The sequence below is a fragment of the Lepisosteus platostomus genome, chromosome 12 (assembly GCF_059453375.1).
Source record: "Lepisosteus platostomus isolate fLepPlt1 chromosome 12, fLepPlt1.hap1, whole genome shotgun sequence".
NCBI classification, from domain to species: Eukaryota; Metazoa; Chordata; class Actinopteri; order Semionotiformes; family Lepisosteidae; genus Lepisosteus; species Lepisosteus platostomus.
The window spans coordinates 37,547,211-37,566,201 of NC_142622.1; the positions used below are offsets into that span (position 1 = coordinate 37,547,211).

The following is an 18,991-nucleotide window of genomic DNA, read 5'->3' on the forward strand; positions in this document are numbered from 1 at the left end:
TGCCCTATGAAAGATTCAAAGCAAATAACTTTACAGTAGAAGGTGCTAATACTTCCATTAATTTTTTACTACAGTACTACCTCTGATTCATTACTTGCAGATGTGGAAACGGATGAAAGGCCGAAAACGGCTTGATTTGTCCTGAACAGACAGGCCAGGGAATCAACTCCCTATTGGCTACGGATCACTCCTTGGGGGGAGGGAATGCTTTACTTTCTCGGAAAATGATTGGGTACTTTGACTGTCACTTTAATAAAAAGGCGTTCACATGTGGTAGTTTGGTAAGCTTTAAGTGGTGGTTTTGTCAGACGTTTGCAGGCCATGGGAGGGGCTGTGTTTCCATGACAATGACGTCAATATCAGTGTCGGGTAACTAAAGGTCAAATTAAAGACAAGAGAGACGGAAGGAAACAGAAACAGAATGGCGGAGATGAGGAGTCTTAACTGGGTTGTAAAAGCCGGAGGAAAACACGTAAATTTATATTAAAATGGGGCTGGCGTGAAGCTATATGCCTCAGTTAACTGGGATTAGGAGATGGAGGTTGCGGTAAGGATTCAGTGAAGTGTTCTAGGGGAGTTTTCAGTCTTCGTCAGGTTTAGTTGCAGAGAAAAGCTTTAGTTAGCCCGGGGGACTTTGCTTACTTTCTTATACTCATTTAAACAAATGCATCACATGTCTAATATTTACTCCTTTTATTTTTTTTTGTACAGATGATATATAGTTAACAGTTTCACTGCAAGTCCTTCATTCCTGTTCCTTTCAAAGTCGTGCTTGTTGAGGACAGTCAACCAGAGGGATATTTTTTTTTGTGTGTGTGTGCACAGCACTGCGAACTGCGCTGTTAGTAACTCTCTCTAAAGTTTGGGCTAATTCAGATTAATTGAATTTGCGGTCATATTGCTGGATCTGTTAAGATTTTAAGATTTGTTTTCTGACAGAAGCGACATTGGTTGCCCGTGTTGTACATGATGACCTGGTTCAGACTGGTAATAGTCCAGAGTACTGTCGCTAACGTAAGTTTCCGTTTCATCCTGAGTGAATTATCAAACTATTTAAACAGCGTTTCAGTGATTTGACTTTGTAGGGATTGGCTTTTGCATTGGTCTAATTTAATGTGATTGATCGACTTTCCTGTTTCTAATGCCATTTAAATATGTGTTTTTTTTTTTGCTTCTGCGTTGATTGTTGACCTTTGAACAAGTAGTGATCCTTAGCACAGCTAAACAAACGGAGAACGTGGGGCTTATCTCGGTTTCTTTAATCCACCTTGTTTGTCTTTACGGACGGGAACTGGAAATCCAAATATTTGTGTTTCATTAAAAATGAAAATGCATTAAAAAAAAACCAACTACCGAATGGCCTTCATAATATCCCTGATCTTTAGTAGTTGGCCAACAGCTGTAATGCGGGCTACACCAAGTCCGAGCAATGTCACTCCTTTTTCAATGTCGAGGACCCGATTAAGGCTTGTTTACATTCCTTCTTAACTGCTGCATATCCTGTGGAAAAGAAGAGTTCCGTCTTGCTCATTCAATTTATGAGGAAAAGAGCAATTTCCCCATCATTAAAATTTAAAATGCACGCAAAAAAAAAATGTCCTGACGCTCGATTAAAACACTTAGCGCCAACAGTTAACTTTCTGCAGCTGTTACCTTGCTTCTCGCATAATTTCCCATATCCCGGTAAAGCGGAATGTATTTTTGTTTAGGTGTTTTTAGAGATGGAGACGCATCGACCTCTGCTTCCGTTTAGTGTAAAAAAAAAAAAAACGGCCCAAACGTTTTGTAACGTAAACCATCCGAAATTGGGTTGCTGCTTACCGTGGAGCTCAATATATTTTCCATGTTTTGAATTGTATTCGGCTACGTTTCATTTCCCGGCTATACCTAATCATGAGTCAGGGTAAATTCTGCTTTGATGTAGGTCAGTGCTTGTGTAGTTGTTGTGAATCAGGTGAATTGCTTTAGCTGTATGAAATGTAGCAAGACACAGCCACGACTGGTTGTTGGTCTAATTTTCTTCTTTAGTAAGATCTGGCTTTGTTGAATTATGGAGATGTCATTCAAAAGATTATGGCGTTGATGTCTCCATAGGTGGGACCATCTACTGTGGATCCAGAGGTCAGGAGTTTAGCCGTTTGCTTAGGGAATTGTTTTACCCTGCTGTCCCCTGCCATTGTATGGAAGGACCTTAGGCTGTTGGAGGGTCTTGGCTTTTAGACAAGATTGAATTAATACTCCCATCTGCTCTGTGGGTGTTACAGATTTTATGTGGTTAAGAACAACAGTTGTGTTGACCCCTTTGACCTGGCTCAATTCCCCTCAAAAGCTTTTTATTTTTTTTCCCCATCAAGCACGGGCATTGTGACTGGGCCTTTGGAAACGGCGTTCAATTGAGCTATTAATCCATCCATTGATCCAGATAGCTACATTTATGAAGGACATTGAAATGATAATGATTGAACCTGTTGTCCCGCACTGGTTAAAGTTCGCCTTGTGCTGTGATCGTTTTCTGTTTCGTTGTTAAGTAGTTAAAAACTTGAAGTCTGTTTTGTTGAGAGGAGTGCCAGTTTTGTGTTTTGACCTTACCCCTGGCCCTTAAATTTAATTAACTAGATCCTGCATTTGATAATGTGCATGGTGCAGTTACTGTAAATCTTAACAGTGCTTTCCTAAAGTTTGAACTTGATAGAAACCAAGAAAGAAAACGATAGTAATTTTTAAATATAGTTCATAACTTTACTTTTTGTATGGATTCTGGTAAGGGACTTTATATGATGTTTTTAGTGACAGCATTGCACATTTTTATCTTCATTTGTTATAATGTGAAAGTGTTTCAGACCCAGACATAAGCTGTAAAGTGTTGACGTAGAAGTGCAAGCTAATTTTGTGGAGTGAGGATTGTACATATTTCGTAACATGCTAACATTGAAGATGGAAAAATATTTTTTCAGATTCATGCATATTTAAATTTGATTACTATTTCAGAAGTTAATATTGACACTGAATGAGAAGTATTGTCACTAAATAGGCGTAATGATCACATTTTGGCATTAGTGAGCACTTTTTCAACCTAGTAATTAAAGTTGATAAAATGTCTTTTACCTGAGAAAGCATGTGAGATAGTGACTTAATTGTCTTTCTGTTTGCCTTATCCCGTTTGTCTGTGTTTTCCTGGAAACTGGACCTTTCACAGAGTGTGATGGAAAGTTGTCAGGTGTTGAACTTGGTTCCTAATTTGGAGAGCTGCTTCTTTCCCTGTATGATTTCCTAGCTCAGGATTTGAGTTAATATTTTCACTTTTGTGAAAGGCCTTATAAGTGCTGTCATGTTCTTAAGGTGCTATCGCTTTTTTTTTTCCAATGGTACTGTAACAGTTTAAGTGTATTATATGGGATTATTGCAAGTGTTATGTAGACATTACACATACGTAGAACTGTGATGACACAGGAGCTGTTACCCTGTTAAACTGAGGCTTAGATGGACGTTTATGTTAAAAGTGAATAAAAGTTATTCACTCAGGGAAAGATTGATCATGCTAATATGTAAGTCATCACTGTCAATCTGTTTAACCCTCCTATTAACTGTGCTGCATTGGCACTGGATGTCCGGTATTCAGTGCTACAGTAGCAGTTTAAATTATTTTTTCTATGTGAATGAAAAGAATCCTGATCTGTTGAACTGCTTAGTTCAGTTTCAGAGAACTCTGTCATTTGCAATTAGTCAGATTTAACAGGGGGGGGGGGGTCAGAGTGGCATGGTGTTTCCTTCACAGCTCAAATGTCCCGGAACACTTAAATATTTTTCAGAGATTTGTTTATATAATTAATGAAGGAGCCAAGCTGCAATGACAAACTGCACTTTGTGTTGGAAGTATATAGTATGTATAAAAATGCTGACCTACTTTAGGATAGACTGTTGGAGCGACAAAATGTGTCCATGGAAACTGCTTGCACTTAGGCCTACCTCATTAACCTTAGCCTTACCCGTGAATGAATCTTAGATCATTTACAGATGTCTGTCCTAGTTAGCAATGTTAGAGTGGAACACTGGTGCTCCTTAAATAATGGATTAGGCCAAACATTGGAAAAACTGCAAGAAGAATGAAACTGAAAAGAAATTGCATAGTGCCTGTCAATGGCTAACGGCAAAATGCATGTATTATAATCCAAAGCATTTGTAGAAACTATTATTTTATTTTTAACACCATGTTAGTATATTTAAGCTTCTATTGATTGATACTGAGATCATCCTTTTACAAACAAAGCAACATTTCATAAGTATGCTTGTATCCTTCAAAACTGAGTTATACTAGGAGGAATAATTAAAAACCTCTGTGTTCTTCATTGCCCGTATTTCATGTGATTTTCTTGTATCCCTTTAAGTGATTTGTTAATTTTCAAGAGTGAAAGAAGAGGAGTAGTACTGTTATACTGGATTAAAAAAAAATCAGTGTGAATAACATAAATTGAGCAGTATTGCCTACAATTTTAGCGATGTTATAATTCCAGATGTTTCCATTGTTGGATTTGCACTAGTAAAACAGTGTGGTGTAGGGCAAAATATGAAAAATGAATGCATAGTGAATTTTTTAAAATTTGATCTGCATTAAAATGTTTGCTGCAAGTTATATGGTGGAACCTGAAAGTGCACTGTTAATTTAAATACATTTGCCATGATTTGTAATGTAAAGTTGTGAGCTTATGCTGTATGATGCTTTGGCAGTTTTCCAAATAACCCTAGCAAAAAGGCAGAACCTTCACAGAAACATACTCAAGTAATAAATCACCAGCATATAATCATTTAAATGTACACACAGCATCTTATCATTGGTCAGTTTGCTGTCCATTAATTATTCATTATGTTGCTACATTTTGCTAAAATACTTCTTTTTGACTGTGGAAAATGTACAATGCTGACATCTTCATTTCCAGCAAACAGTAATTCAATATGTAGACTTCAACTATATGTAAGTTTCTTTATTGTTCTTTCCGTACACGTTCAGCAATTTTGTGTTGCTGTGTTCCTGGAATAAATGCTCTGCTCCAGCTTTTCTGTTCTGTACCATAAATTCCTAACTCACCTCAGCGGTGTAGTTTCCATTGCAGGTTTCCCTCCATCTGTTCACTTTGATTTTTTTTGTAGACTCAGTGTGCACCTTGTAAGTACCTGCTGTATGAGAGATAATGTTGTAGGTAGCCCTTTGCTTGAGAAGTGCTTTTAGGTTTTTCTCTTTAGTAAAGTAGTTCTTTCCTATTTATGCTTAAGAAATTCATTTTTGTTCTCTTAAGTCCGTCCAGTACTGATGTGAGATGAATTCAAAACATTTGTAGTTATCTGCTGATAAACATTGCATGGGGAGGGTAAACAATATTATGATGCACTTGATTGTAACTGTAATGCTGCAGAAATAGATGTGAATTACTTTATTTTGATTTAAGGTGGTCAATTTTTAAACCATTACATGCGGATCACCTGACGAATTCTGCTGTTATATCATTTTGCTCAATGTGTTGTTGACTATTGCATTGAAAATTGTGAAAATATTCTTTTTGCTCAGTGTTTTTTAGCACTTGCTTTACATTCAATGACTGTAAATACCCATGCCATATGAGTCTAATGTGCAATGTCTACTAACACCTTTCATGAGAAAGGCCTTTTTCTTGGGCAGAAGCTTGAATATTTTCTGAGAGGTTTGTCCTGTATTCAGTCAGCTGTGAATTGGCTGAGACGCTCCAAACATTTTTCATCAGATGGTCGGTGTCTTCTCTTGAGGATGGATCAAAGTTAAGTTGCTGTTAATGCTCTGAGCAGCTTGTAAGTGATAAACTAGGACAAAGTCTGTTTTTAACATTAGTCTTTCTCCCATAACTGAAGGACTGTTATTAATCCGAATTCATAATTTCAGCACTACTAGTTTCATTACAGTAGATGGGTGAAATGTGAAAATTTTACATTTTTTTTAAGCAGATCTTGCCATTGTTTTGTCTTTATGGTATAAAATTATTTATTACATTTAAATGTCTATTTTTTTTGTAGTGAACATTTTGACACGTTACTTAGGTTGTCCACTGTGGGGCAGTGATCTCTGTAATAGTTTACAGTTCAGATTGATTAAAATGCAATGTAAATGTAATTATAGAGTATTGAAATGTGCCAGAACAAGTACGTAAACTATGCTTTGAATGTTGCTTAATTGTGTAACACTTAAAAAGCTTTAATAAACCATGTATCACTGAATTAATGACTTAACAGAAAATTCAGGAACTCTTAAAAACCTTCAAAACTATCTCTAAGACGTACTTTTGTATTGAGGCTTTGTCTGTATCTTTTTGATGTCTGTGAAAACATGTATATTTCAAGATAAAAGCAGTTAAAAGTATTTTTGGAAATTTAAAATGTACAATGGAATCAGAAAAAAAGGGCATAATAGGAACTTTTCATTGTATCTGATAATAACATTCCACATATAAATATACAGAATAGCGTCCTCTGGCTATTCTTTTGTAACCATTCTTATTTCCTTACCAAAAGGTGGGGGAGATGAGACGTTGAGGAGGTGAATCTGAAGTTCTGCAAGGTATGGACGCTTCTGCAAAATGGTGTTTTAGGTTTATTAGGAGAAGGAAGACGAGTATTGTAGGGAGCTTAATTGTCATATCTACAATTTTGGAGGTTAATAAGGAATTTAAACTTGGTAGTCTGGTACTGTAAACATCCCCGACTGGAAGCTGTAAAATAACATCTGAGCTTTCAGTCAGATGTTTGCTGCAACCGGCTGCTTTCAGCTCCTTGGATACAAATGGGCATGATGACAGTTATTTGACCTTAAAACTGTTGTCTCTTTGTATCTACTGTGATGGTTTTATAATGGTCTATTTCTGTTTTTGGTTTTATTCTTGTGGCATTCTTGTTTTTTATGTTGGAAAATCTTTGGCCTAGTGTAAACTAGGTTATACAGAAACATACATAGAATTTAGATTTCCACAGTGAAGCAAACCATTAATTTAGGCATGTTTGAGAGTTAATGAGTTGTAACTGATGTGGTTAAACATTCCTGGCTATCTCATTTAAAGGTTTTATTAAAATATGATTATATGCATGCTAAATACAGCATATGAAATGATTCAAAAGTTTGGTTTCAATTGTGAGAGGTTTTCCACATTCACAGTGTTTTATGCGTTCTGCAAAGTGTACACGCATTGTCCACTTTGAATGCATAAAACGTAACATCGGAATTTCTAGATTAAAATTGCTTCATGTGGAAAAAATTCTTCACGGTTTTTATATTTCAGGTGGTTTTCTAAGAAGAAGATGGATTATCACATGGAAATAGTTGCTTGTGAATTGCAGGTGAATCCAAGTCATAGTTAGTGTAAACATCCTACACTCAGCTGTAACTTCAAAGTAAAGGCTGGGAGAAGGGTGTTTACTTTGACTAGTTTGGAAGAACGTTTATGCAGCAAATAACATGAAGTGAATGCCATATATCATTGAAATAGAAAAAGTTATCACTTTATTACATTTTATCCAGTGCTTTTGAAATCAGTCATACTGACAGAGTAACACCATACATTCTCCCTTTTTATCATAGGATTCTCATGTCATACACGGTGCTCAATACCATCATCCATCAATTTAAAATAAAAAGAAGGTATCAAGAGGTGAAAAGATAAGGAGAGAGTGAAACCCTGATTGTGCATTTATTTAATGGGTGTAACAATCCTGGAATGATGTCTACAGCAGGGTTTTGAGCACAGAGATGAAACTGACCCAAAAACGCAAGGTTGAGTTAAGATGGAAACTGGTTTGCTTAAACATATGTTGGTGTTGTCTGTCTGCTTAAGCAGTTTTAAGTAACTATCCATAAACCACTGGCTCATTTTGGTTTTAGTCTTGGCAAGAACACAATGTAGAAAGGCAATATGAATGACCTTGAGTATCCTTGCACCTGGGTACTGTAAAATTGATCTTGTTTGCTCCTGTGCTTCTGGTACACAATCTATTACTGAAGTTCATAGTCTTAACTTCAAGCAGACAAAATACAGACAGCTATTGCTTTACATTAGGAATGAGTTAGGTATTTAGCTTTTCAGTCAAACAAGCCTGTTTGCATTTTACAAATTCGGTGATTGATATCCTTAAACAATTGATACATTATGCGCATTCACCTTAATACATAAATTCTGTCCAGCAGCTTAGTCTGTATATCAGCATACAAATTCATAATTAGTATTTCAGGCATATTGATTGCAGTATCTTACAGATTTCATCATATTTCTTTTTTCATGTGTGGAGGAAGGATTACTATTCATATTAAATACTGTTTTTCTTTTCCTTTAAAAGGACAGCTGTGTCAGCTCTTACTGCCAAAGAGGATCCAATCTGCTTATAATAATTTCTTTCTATTTTTCATAGGTGCAGATAAACACTATAGAAGCTGTTTTTTTTTAAATTATCTTGAATAATCCGAATGTTCTTCACCAACTAAATCAACTATAGAATGTTATTGGGGAGTAGACTGTTATATAAATTACCATCATAGAGACATCATTTAATTAGTTTCTAATCGATCCATATATTTTCTTTCTTCTATGAAAGATTAGGTTATCCAGGGAAGGACCCCTTTGAATTACAGGGTGAACTCACAGTCCAGACATAGCTAGTTCAAGCATGGGCTATGTAATTATCCAACTGAAACTGGGACTTCTAAAGTGCTGTGCACAATACCAGGCACCACAAGTGTTGGGTTTGTAGTCAACCAAGATATTTTTGTCTTTTTCAAACAGACATGTTTGTGTCTTGACAGGTACTGTTGTGCCTGCAGTGTTTTTAGTAAGATCCTCACTCTAGTGTCATAGCATTACTGTGGACCTGCACTGGGAGGAAAAGAACAGCAGATAACAGTACATGTTTTAGAATGCCTTTTTTAATCTATCCAATACTAAAATAGAGTTTGAAGCAGTGATCCAAATGGATTAAGAGCTACCAATTCCAGATTACTGGGAAGGGAAAAACCCTTCTGGATAAAATTGTTGGGTATGTCCTTCAAGGCATTGTAAATGTAAAATAAATACTGGAATTTATAGAAAATGTTGCAGTTTTGATGGACTATGATAATAAAAGTAAAGAATATTTCCTTTTTTACTATTGTATTTCGTATTTGCTTAATGAATGCAGTATTTACACTTAGTATTGTTTTGAATTTTTGATACTTTAAAAAAAACATCAATAAAAATTTTGAAAAGTGCCTTTGACTCATTAATTCACTTACAGACTTCATTTTATCAAACAGTGATACTGGTTTTCAACAATGAACACTTTTGAAATCAACTATACTGAAATTTATTGAATAAAAGAGGGATATTTATCAAAGATCTGAGCTTTGAATTTTATGGTGAAAAGTAAAGAAGATGACTGCATCCAACTGGCCTCTACACATTGTGTGCAACCTTTGTTTATACCATGAGAAACTGATCTTATTAACATATTCAGTTTGCACCAAAATTAATTTACTATTAGCTTTGAACCCAAATCTCAAATTCTGTGTTCATCCATTTAGTAAAATGCTGTATCGCAAATACTTCGCTTTATTTCTTTTTTCTCCCAAAAGAGATATGCTGTTTTCTGTTAGCAGACCATTTTTGTGTTCAACATTTTCAGCTACAGAAAAAAAACATGCATTCATCACCCCAGTGAAAATTCAGTGGGGATTTTAAAGTAGATCCATTTCCTTCAACACATTGAATTACACTTGATTTATTTCTACATTTTGTTGAAAGGCAAAGTGCTTTTTTTATTTATGATATTCAAATCATATCTACTACTTTACTGAGGGGAAAACTAGTGTAAAAAAATCTATTTCAGGAACTATTCTTGTAATTGGATGTTTTTCTTAAATGACAATTCATTTACTCAAAATAGGCATCAAAGCTTGTTTCACTTTATGATAATTATTTTAGCCATAAAGTTGACTTTTGAAATAACAAAAACTTTGAGTTGCAGTTCTGGTTCCAATTCAGATATGTAATATAACAGTTCGGTCCTCTGCTTATCCAGCTGGCAATGATTACCCATAACATGATGTTAATGTTCTGTTGCTTTTTAAGAAAACTGGATATGTGATAACCTAACTTTTTTTTCATTTAAAAAATCTTACAAATTGAGTATGTCTGATTGGGTGTAATTATTTTAAGATACATTTCATTTTATAATCATACATTTTAGCGTCTTCACAGTTCTTGGTTGCATGATGTATGTATAGAATATAGAAATTAACAGTATTTTTCTTTTTTACAGTGCTAAGATTTCTTTTCCACATCTAAAGTTAAAGCTCTGAAAGGTACTTGCCCTTTTTAAAGCTTGTTAGTGGAGAATACTTTGATCAACATTATGAAATGTCAAAAGCTAATCAATGTTCAGATCCATAAAACATCTTGACTTATTTTTAAAACACACCATCTGCACAAATATCTTGGGTTTTGGGGGCTATACTGGTTATACTAAAATGATTTGTGAAATATGCATAGATCAGGATGTTGGTTAGCACAATTGCCTCACAGTTTATGGATTCTGGGTAAATGCCACTTGGAAATGATTGATGGTTTCCTGAATGCATCACCCTGTATGGACAAAGTTCTGGGACTTCACTTGCTGCCATTCCTATAGACTCATCCCGGTGTGATATCATTCCCGTAGGAAAACATACATCCTTGTATTAGTTGTATAACATGGGTTTACTTCCAAGATCAGAATGAGTCATGTTGTATATACCTGAAATGTCAGTCTGGAGCTCCAGTCAAGTCTGAGATGAGCTGGAATGATTTGTGGCAGTGAACAGGTACATGCATCTTCTAATTGTACAAGGAGAATGGGGCAGAACCTCAGAAGACAGCTGTATGTCTTTTCTATAAAATGTGAGTTTGCCTGGAATAAAAAAAAAAATCCTGATAACTTTGTAAATTTGTTGCACTTGTATGCTTTTATTAATATACCAGTATAGTAAATGACATATAATATACATGCTTAAAGATAAGTGAAATAATCGAGCCAAAAGCTGCTTCCTTTATAAATCCAGATTGAAATGAAATCCATCTGAAACATCTCCTAGAACAGCTTTATTATGGAAATCACAAAAAATTAAAATATATATTGGTTTTTCATGAGACATTTCTCTTGCACATTCCCATGTGTAATGCCTCTCAGGAATGCAGAATATTTTATAATTCTGCCTACAGTTCACATACAAATTCAGTAGCTCACACTGAAAATTTAGGAACGGAGCTTTTCATAAATGCCTAACTGTCACTATAAATGCCAATGGTCACTATATTGTTTTCTGAGTTTGAAAGGTGAATTTTTGAGTATCTGAGATTTATTACTCATTGACAATCTAATTAGAAATAATCAAAGTTGTATCAAGATTGATCCAAACCTGGCATATTAGTAGCTTCCTGGTTTATAGTCTCCACCATGGCAGTGTTTTTTTAGAGACTTGGGCATAAAAGAATGGAGAAACAGTACTGAAGAATACCAGAAAATCTGAGGCATTTTAAGATTGAAAAGTTTTGCTATTTAATAATGATCACAACGAGAAAATGGAATATTTCAGTTATAAATATAAATAAATATCAAGTTTGTAAATTAATTACATGCAGTTTTTTCAAAGACAACTTAAAAGGTTAAAAAAATGAAGTTTACACATCCAGTCCATAGAGGTCGCGCTAGAAATATACTCTCTCTGAAAGACTCTCACCTTAACCACGGTTTCGTCAAGGAGACTGTATTCGCCATGTCTGATATCGCAGATTCGCCAGAAACGTTCACCAAAACATTTTAAATAAATATAATGTAAACTAAATTAGGATCTAATACGATAAAAAAAATGACAACGGTAGCAGTCAATACTGAAAGGAATTAGTTTTTATTTACAAACCATGGACTTTTTGAATGCAGGTAGGTGTTTAAATTGAATATGTTTTTTCCGTTGCAGCTACATGCCGAGGCAAAGGTAAAAGTAGCAGGCGGAACGGGTGCATCAAGGGATATGTTTGTTTATATTGTAGATTATAAATTATATATTAAATGTTGTCGTCTTTAAAATTGTGTTGGGTTTACATTTCCAGTACGTATCAATATGTATTTATTTCAATAACCATATAAGGTTATTTTAGTGTGACGTCCTGAATTTCTAAGGAAAGTTGTCTCTAAAAATGCTAGTTTATATGACACCGACTGGGCGAATGATGATAGCTTTCGAAATTTTTAATGAAATTATTTCCAGTTTTGGCGTCCATAATAGTGAGATAAAGTACCACTTTTATTTTAGCGATTGCTTGGTTTTTTTAACTGTAAAAATGTCTCTTAACTTTTTAACATGTAACACGTGATGGAGATGGAAATGTGCACTTTGCGCTACCTATATTTTAGTTTAGATAGCGTACGCCATAGAAACAAGCGCAGAGTTTATAGATTCATTAATGTACTTAAGTGTATGAATACATTTATTTCAATAATCGCCCCCTAACATGAGTTTTATAAAATGTGCACGTTTAGCAGTCTTAGGTATGTGGTCTCGCAGACAGAAAATGTAACTATTAATACTCACAGTCGAGAGGGACTACAGGATTATATGAAAACCCATTAGCCACCAAGACTGGGAATTCAACCCAATACTAAGAAACGCATTAATAAAAAGTTTATTCTGTGCTGCTTTTTAAAATATTGGCAATGTATTATTTTGCAGTAAGAAATTACCTTAATTACTATATAGCATGTTGTGGTGAGCAGTAATGCAAAATTGGTGTATACCAACTCAAGGATTTTCTTAATGTAACTTCTACAGTACAGCAAAGATAAATTCTGGAAAATGATTTGAAATAAACGGTTTGGTATTTAATAGTTTAGAAAGGGAAAGATGAATGACGATTGTCATGTTCCAAAGAGCTTGTATATAAGCTTATAATTAAGACCATTATAGACTACTAGAGACATACTGTTTTGTTTGCTATATAGAGCTACACAATCATTTGAGATTACTAGTCACCCTGGTCCTGGTTCAGTCTTAACTTAATATTTAAGCATGTTGTCTTTAAGTACACACCACATTTGTTGCTGATTGAAATAAAATGTATTTGGAAGCATCAATTAATCCACATCAATTAGTCTTTGTGTGTCTGAAAGGTGGGAGGATCACCTGGAACATTTACTGGAATCCCACATGTATAAACCAAAAATCCTTATAAATCATAAAGAGATGTAACTTAAATTACAAATTGCTTATGAGTCCTTTTAATTTATTATAATCATGCCTCCTATTCCAACTCATTGTTGCCATTGTGTAGCTACATTTTTCTGTTTGATTTAATGACCCCACAAAAAAACCTTGGGATTACATTATCAAATAATCGACCTGTCTGTAGAAATGTGGGAAGAGAATAACTTGACCTTTGTTGGGCTTATTGAGGAGGATGTGAAGGACTTGTGTTAAAGTATTTGACTTGATATTCCATTTCCTTCACAGTTTAATACATTTATAAACATAAATAACTCATATTGCTGTTGTTTTAGGTCAATAATTAGAGATCAACAGACACACTGTTGATGTCTTATTTCTTACTGTTGCTATCTTCCAAAATGGTTTCTTGCAAAGATTCTCTCTCTGCGAGCATCATTGTTTTTTCTCTTCTATTGGAGGAAGTTTTTGTAGAGCACAGTGTATTCTGTCTTTGTTCCAAACTGAACAGTCATTTAAACAACTTATGTACTTAGACACACACTTACATAACAGGTTGAAGTAGTTCAGGTGGGCAGCTGCGTCAGCATGCTTAGGCTGCAAAGGAACAGTTGATCACTCAAAATGAACCTTCATCGAAGATACAGTTACTTATGCTATAGAGAGTGTCCAATTAATAATAATTAATTAATAATTGCTTATACTTATATCGCGCTTTTCTGGACACTCTACTCAAAGCGCTTTACAGGTAATGGGGACTCCCCTCCACCACCACGAATGTGCAGCATCCACCTGGATGATGCGACGGCAGCCATAGTGCGCCAGAACGCTCACCACACACCAGCTATCAGTGGGGAGGAGAGCAGAGTAATGAAGCCAATTCATAGATGGGGATTATTAGGAGGCCATGATTGGTAAGGGCCAATGGGAAATTTGGCCAGGATGCCGGGGTTACACCCCTACTCTTTTCGAGAAACACCCTGGGTTTTTTAATGACCACAGAGAGTCAGGACCTTGGTTTTACGTCTAGATGTACTACAGTTGTGCAGTTAAGTAATTAAACCAACCATGTAAGTGACAGGTGGACCAAAAAACAGAAGACTTTGAGCTTTTTTAGAGCTGTGTTTAAGTGTCCTGTACTAGGAGCACATAGCATTCACCTTTAGAGGTGAATATTTAGAGGATCTAGTTGTCTTGAAGTTCTTGACATTGAGATGGATAAGAAAAATCTTCATATTTGCCTTTATGCTCTAGGGTATTGCTTGGAAACTATATAGCAGAAAACAGTGTTATTTCTAGGCATATACTGTTGAAACATATCTGGTACCTGTGCTGTGTCATGAACTATTTAAGGAAATATGGAACATCCTCATTTTCCTGTGGAAGGGTTGGTTTGGTGATGAAGCACCAGCAGAAATAAACATCTTGAGGAGGAAAGCTCCGAGTTTGCCAATTTAGAATTATTAATTCATTTATGAGATCCATCTTCCATCCATTCATTTTCTAGCCAGTTTATCCAGTAGACACGGGACTGCCAGAGTATATCCCGGCAAGCAACAAGGCAGGATATATCTTGAACGATGCCAGTCTATCACAGGGCACAAAAGACACAACACCATGGTCAACTTTCACAGAAGTCAATTAATCTACCAGTATGTCTTTGGACTGTTGGAGAAAACCATCGCACCTGGAGGAAAACCCATGCTAACACTGGGAGAACATTAAAAACTTCACTCAGTACCTCAGGAATGGAACCCAGCATTGTGAGGCAGCAATGCTAACCACAATGTCACTGTACTACCCTAGTTTACAAGATACATTTAATTAAGGTCAGGAATACTGGGGGGGGGGGGGGGTTCTTGGTTTATTTTAGGGAGATAAAAAGGTGCCCATCTATTCAGTGTGCATTTTCAAGTTTTTCTGTGAGGTGCTGTTATTGCATTTCTTATTTATGCATTATTTATGCATTTTTTATCATTGTATATTTCGTAAGTCATCCTGGATAAGTACATCTAATAAGCAAATCCACAGTAATAGAAATAAGAGTTCTGAAGTTATATTAAATAATTTATTTTTTGTGATACTACATGATTTTTGTGATAGTAAAAAAAAAAAGTAGTAACAGTAGTAGTAAGACTTCTAGTACTGCTATTATCATACAACTCTGCCGGGATGTTGGTTTGTGTCCATTTATGTAAATCAATCTGTAAATGCCCTTTGTGTTTTGATAGTGATTTGGGTACATAGATTTTGTATTTTTTCTGTGGAATTTTTTAATCTTTTTTGGAATAAATGCACAAAATAATATGCACAATGTAATTTGTGTTAATCAAAGTGTAAGTTTACACACTGGTTATCTTAACGGTATCATTACATTTCACAGGTGGTGTTTCTATCTTCATGTGCAAGATCTGCAACCTCTTCTCTCCTAGTCAGGCAAAACTTCTTACACATGTCTCAGAGAAGCACACAATTGAGGGTCTCAGTCCTGATGAAATCATTGTACCTCTTAGACCTTTATCAACAACCACCCAATCTGAGAAGAGTGGAGGTGAGTGGTGGCGAGAGACTGCTGATGAATCTAGAATTTAATTAGCATTGTATATTAAATACTAGTGCAGTTTAACTACTACATTCCTTTATACTTGTCGGTCTTCGAGCTCAGACCTTGAAATTACATTTAAATGTTAGCATTATGCTTCCTGACATGCTGTTTAATACATTGAAATTAGGTTTCCTGTACAAAACAGTCTATTTTCTAACAACAGTTTTGATTTTTGTGCATGCTGACATATTCTCCTTCTCCAAAAGCATACTTATGCAATTCAGTCACATCAGTGGGTATTGTATTGTGGAAACATTTTACTTCCTACTGTATTTGAGATACTGAATCATAATCCTCAAGAACAGCAGGGAGCTTTGGTTTCGGTTTGATCTGAGCTCTTTCTATTGTTTTTTTTATGATATCCACCACTTTGGAATTGCCTGTAGTCTCATTATGTCTCATTTTACAGCAGTAAGTCCTGTACCCAGTCATAAAGATTAAGGAAGAGGCAAACAGGCTCCTTTGACCCACTCAACCATTTATCCATATATAATTTGACATACTTTAAACTGTGATACAGCTAACAGCAGGGTTAACACTGATGGGAGGAGTGGGGAGGTCACATGGGTCAGTGTTTAACCAGAAGGTAAGAGAGCCCTGGCCAACTAATCTTAACTTTATCACTGAGCCAATTGTCTGCCTGTGATAAGTGCAGTTCTGCCCTTCCTGGAATTTGATCACACCTACTCGCAGGCAACAGAGTCCTACTCCTCCAAGAGTAAAGTGTGGACTGTGCCAAAAAATCAGATCTCCTGCTGTCTGAGAATTGTATGCTATATAGATTCGAGGTTAGTGAAATCAACTTCTCTAATGACCATGGTGCCTTTATGTCCTGTTAAATGCTGCCACTTGACGAGTCCTGGTTACAAATGACTGGTGACATGACTCAAAGTTGGGGCATCAGAATCCTGGAGTCAGACCTGCGCTCGGAGAAACCATGAGTTAACTCTGCCATGTTGAATCACTGAATAGCTCGATTGATCAGTATTGAAATGGGGTTTTTAAGCATCCATCTTACATGCATGTACAGTGTATATATATAGGATCTGAAAGTTTCATCTCTAGGACAAGTACTGGCCATGTCCACTATAGGTTAATTCTATGAATAAAAACATCTTTGAAATGTTTTGACAAATGTATCCTATTAGCTGTTTCTGTTTGCACAAATAACATTTAAGCCTCTGTGCCCTTAGAATGCACCGTTAAGAGGAAACGAGGCAGGCCCAAGGGGTCGACTAAGAAGTTCTACACAGAAGGAGAGCTTTTGGAAACGAGTGGCCAAGGAAGTCAAGAAGCACAGGCCGAGGCAGTTGAGGAGGTGGAGTCTGAGGATAGCAGCACTTTGGAGTGCAAGAAATGCAGTCGCAAATTCTGCAACAAGAGACAAATAAAGAAGCACATCTGCATTATAGGACTGAAGGAAGAGGGTGAAGAGGAAGAAGACAATGGTATTATTGCATCTGCTGTAGTATTGATGTAATGACACCTAAAGAAGGCTCCACAGCCGAAACATTTCCTCTTTCTTTTTGCTAAAATTAACCTGTTCCTTTGCAGCTTACACTGACACCATGCTCCATGCTCTAACCTTTCAATTTAATGATGTTTTCTTTCTCAGTTTGTGATTTTTTGAAAAGGCATTATACAGGAAAAATACTTAAGTTGAGAAAAAATAGTATAATAATGAATATTTTTCAATTATACTTGAACTTATTTTAAACTTTATGAAATAGAATTGCTTCAGATACATTTTTAACACTTAAATGCTGAACTTGTGGTAACATTTGGATTAAAGATTACATGACCAATGGCATTTAAGAATGCCTATAATTTTTGACCGTATAAAGCAAAACTATTTCTGAGGCTAGAGTGGCCTGCTCTGGTGCTGATCCAAGCCATTAATACATTTATTTTTGTTGCCATTTATTGAAATAATTGTGGGATAAATAATTATAAAATGTGCAAGTCCTTGGATATTTGAGAACATGGGAACCCCTGATAACACTAATTCATGATTCTTGCAACTTCTTACTTTACAGTAAATCAAAAGTCAAGAGTGAATTCTCTAACGTGTCCTGTTATCATTTATGCCTGTCCTAGACAATGACCCTGATGTAAAGCTGGCTTTAGAAGATGGAGAAGAAGACAGGGAAAGGGCTCCAAAGAGGTCACGGGTGCCACGAATTGAGAAGTCCTCTTCTGTGAAGGACTCTGACCAGACAAGTGGCCTCAAGAAGCCCATCATTAGTGTTGTTCTTACAGCTCATGAAGCTATACCAGGTAAGAGCAAGCTGGGACAATTGGGAAAATTGTGGGACAACTGTTTAATTCATCCCAGGGCATGAGGCACTAATACCTTTAAGCTGAAATTCATTATAATGTCTGTTGCATATTCAGAAACGTTTGGCACTAGGCCGTGAATAAACGTAAGGTGCGCTGTACATCTGAAAAGTGAATTGGAAAAGGTACAAATAGAAAAATTCAAATAAAAAGTAGTTCTGAAATTATTTTTTTTTTCAAAATCCAGCCACTTGGGCTGCTGTCTGATAGTTTTGATTAATGTACACCATGTTGTTGCTGCCAATATAACCAGTAGATGGCATTCTTCTACTATAATTAAAAAGGCAATTTTTGATTTATCTTCTGTATCTTATGTTTTCCAAGTTTTTTTTACTGTGAAAAGTGCCTTTTATGTATTGTGAAATTATAAAGCTGTTTTACAATGTCGCTTTTAAAGTTGCAAACATATGTATAAAAATATAAAGTTGCAGAATCTTATTCTTCTGCATGTATTGTGTTTGTTGTTCAGAACTATAATTGAGTATGAAAAAACAATCACAACAATAATAATAATCAAGCTGTAATCTGTGTAACTTTACTTCTAGGTGCTACAAAAATTGTTCCAATCGAGGCCTCACCTGCAGAAACTGCTCCAGTTGTAGATTCAGAGTCAACTGGCCCAGACACAGGTTTAAAAAGGGGCTATCAGGAATATGCTATACAACAGACAGCGTATGAATTGCCACTGAAGTCCAACAGGTATGGCAGTCTTGTCTCACTGAAGAGTTCATAGGGAAAGAAAGAAAATATAAGTTAATAAACTAATGTGATCAATTATTTGATCACTCTCACAACATCTAAAATCTTGTTTTCGG

General features: G+C 35.7%; 1 protein-coding gene and 1 long non-coding RNA gene across 6 annotated transcripts in view; both read left to right on the plus strand.

Annotated features, from left to right (window-relative positions):
- Positions 1-373: 373 nt before the first annotated feature.
- On the plus strand, positions 374-10,962 carry LOC148651498 (uncharacterized). Of its 4 annotated transcripts, none has more exons than XR_015925763.1 (5): positions 374-547; positions 940-1,014; positions 6,535-6,580; positions 7,296-7,353; positions 10,300-10,962. It is a non-coding gene; the product is annotated as an uncharacterized LOC148651498 (long non-coding RNA). The 4 variants fall into 4 exon arrangements; XR_015925762.1 differs by lacking the exon at positions 10,300-10,962 and adding an exon at positions 8,419-9,250; XR_015925764.1 differs by lacking the exon at positions 7,296-7,353 and having other exon boundaries at positions 375-547.
- Positions 10,963-11,778: 816 nt separating this feature from the next.
- Positions 11,779-18,991, plus strand: part of zfat (zinc finger and AT hook domain containing) — a 55,437-nt gene continuing 48,224 nt past the window's right edge. For both annotated transcript variants that reach the window (XM_088601849.1, XM_088601850.1), the window contains exons 1-5: positions 11,779-11,955; positions 15,618-15,785; positions 17,033-17,287; positions 17,937-18,116; positions 18,722-18,875. In XM_088601849.1, the coding sequence (XP_088457975.1) occupies positions 11,937-11,955; positions 15,618-15,785; positions 17,033-17,287; positions 17,937-18,116; positions 18,722-18,875 (776 nt within the window). In that variant the 5' untranslated portion in view covers positions 11,779-11,936. The remainder of the gene's footprint in view (positions 11,956-15,617; positions 15,786-17,032; positions 17,288-17,936; positions 18,117-18,721; positions 18,876-18,991) is intronic.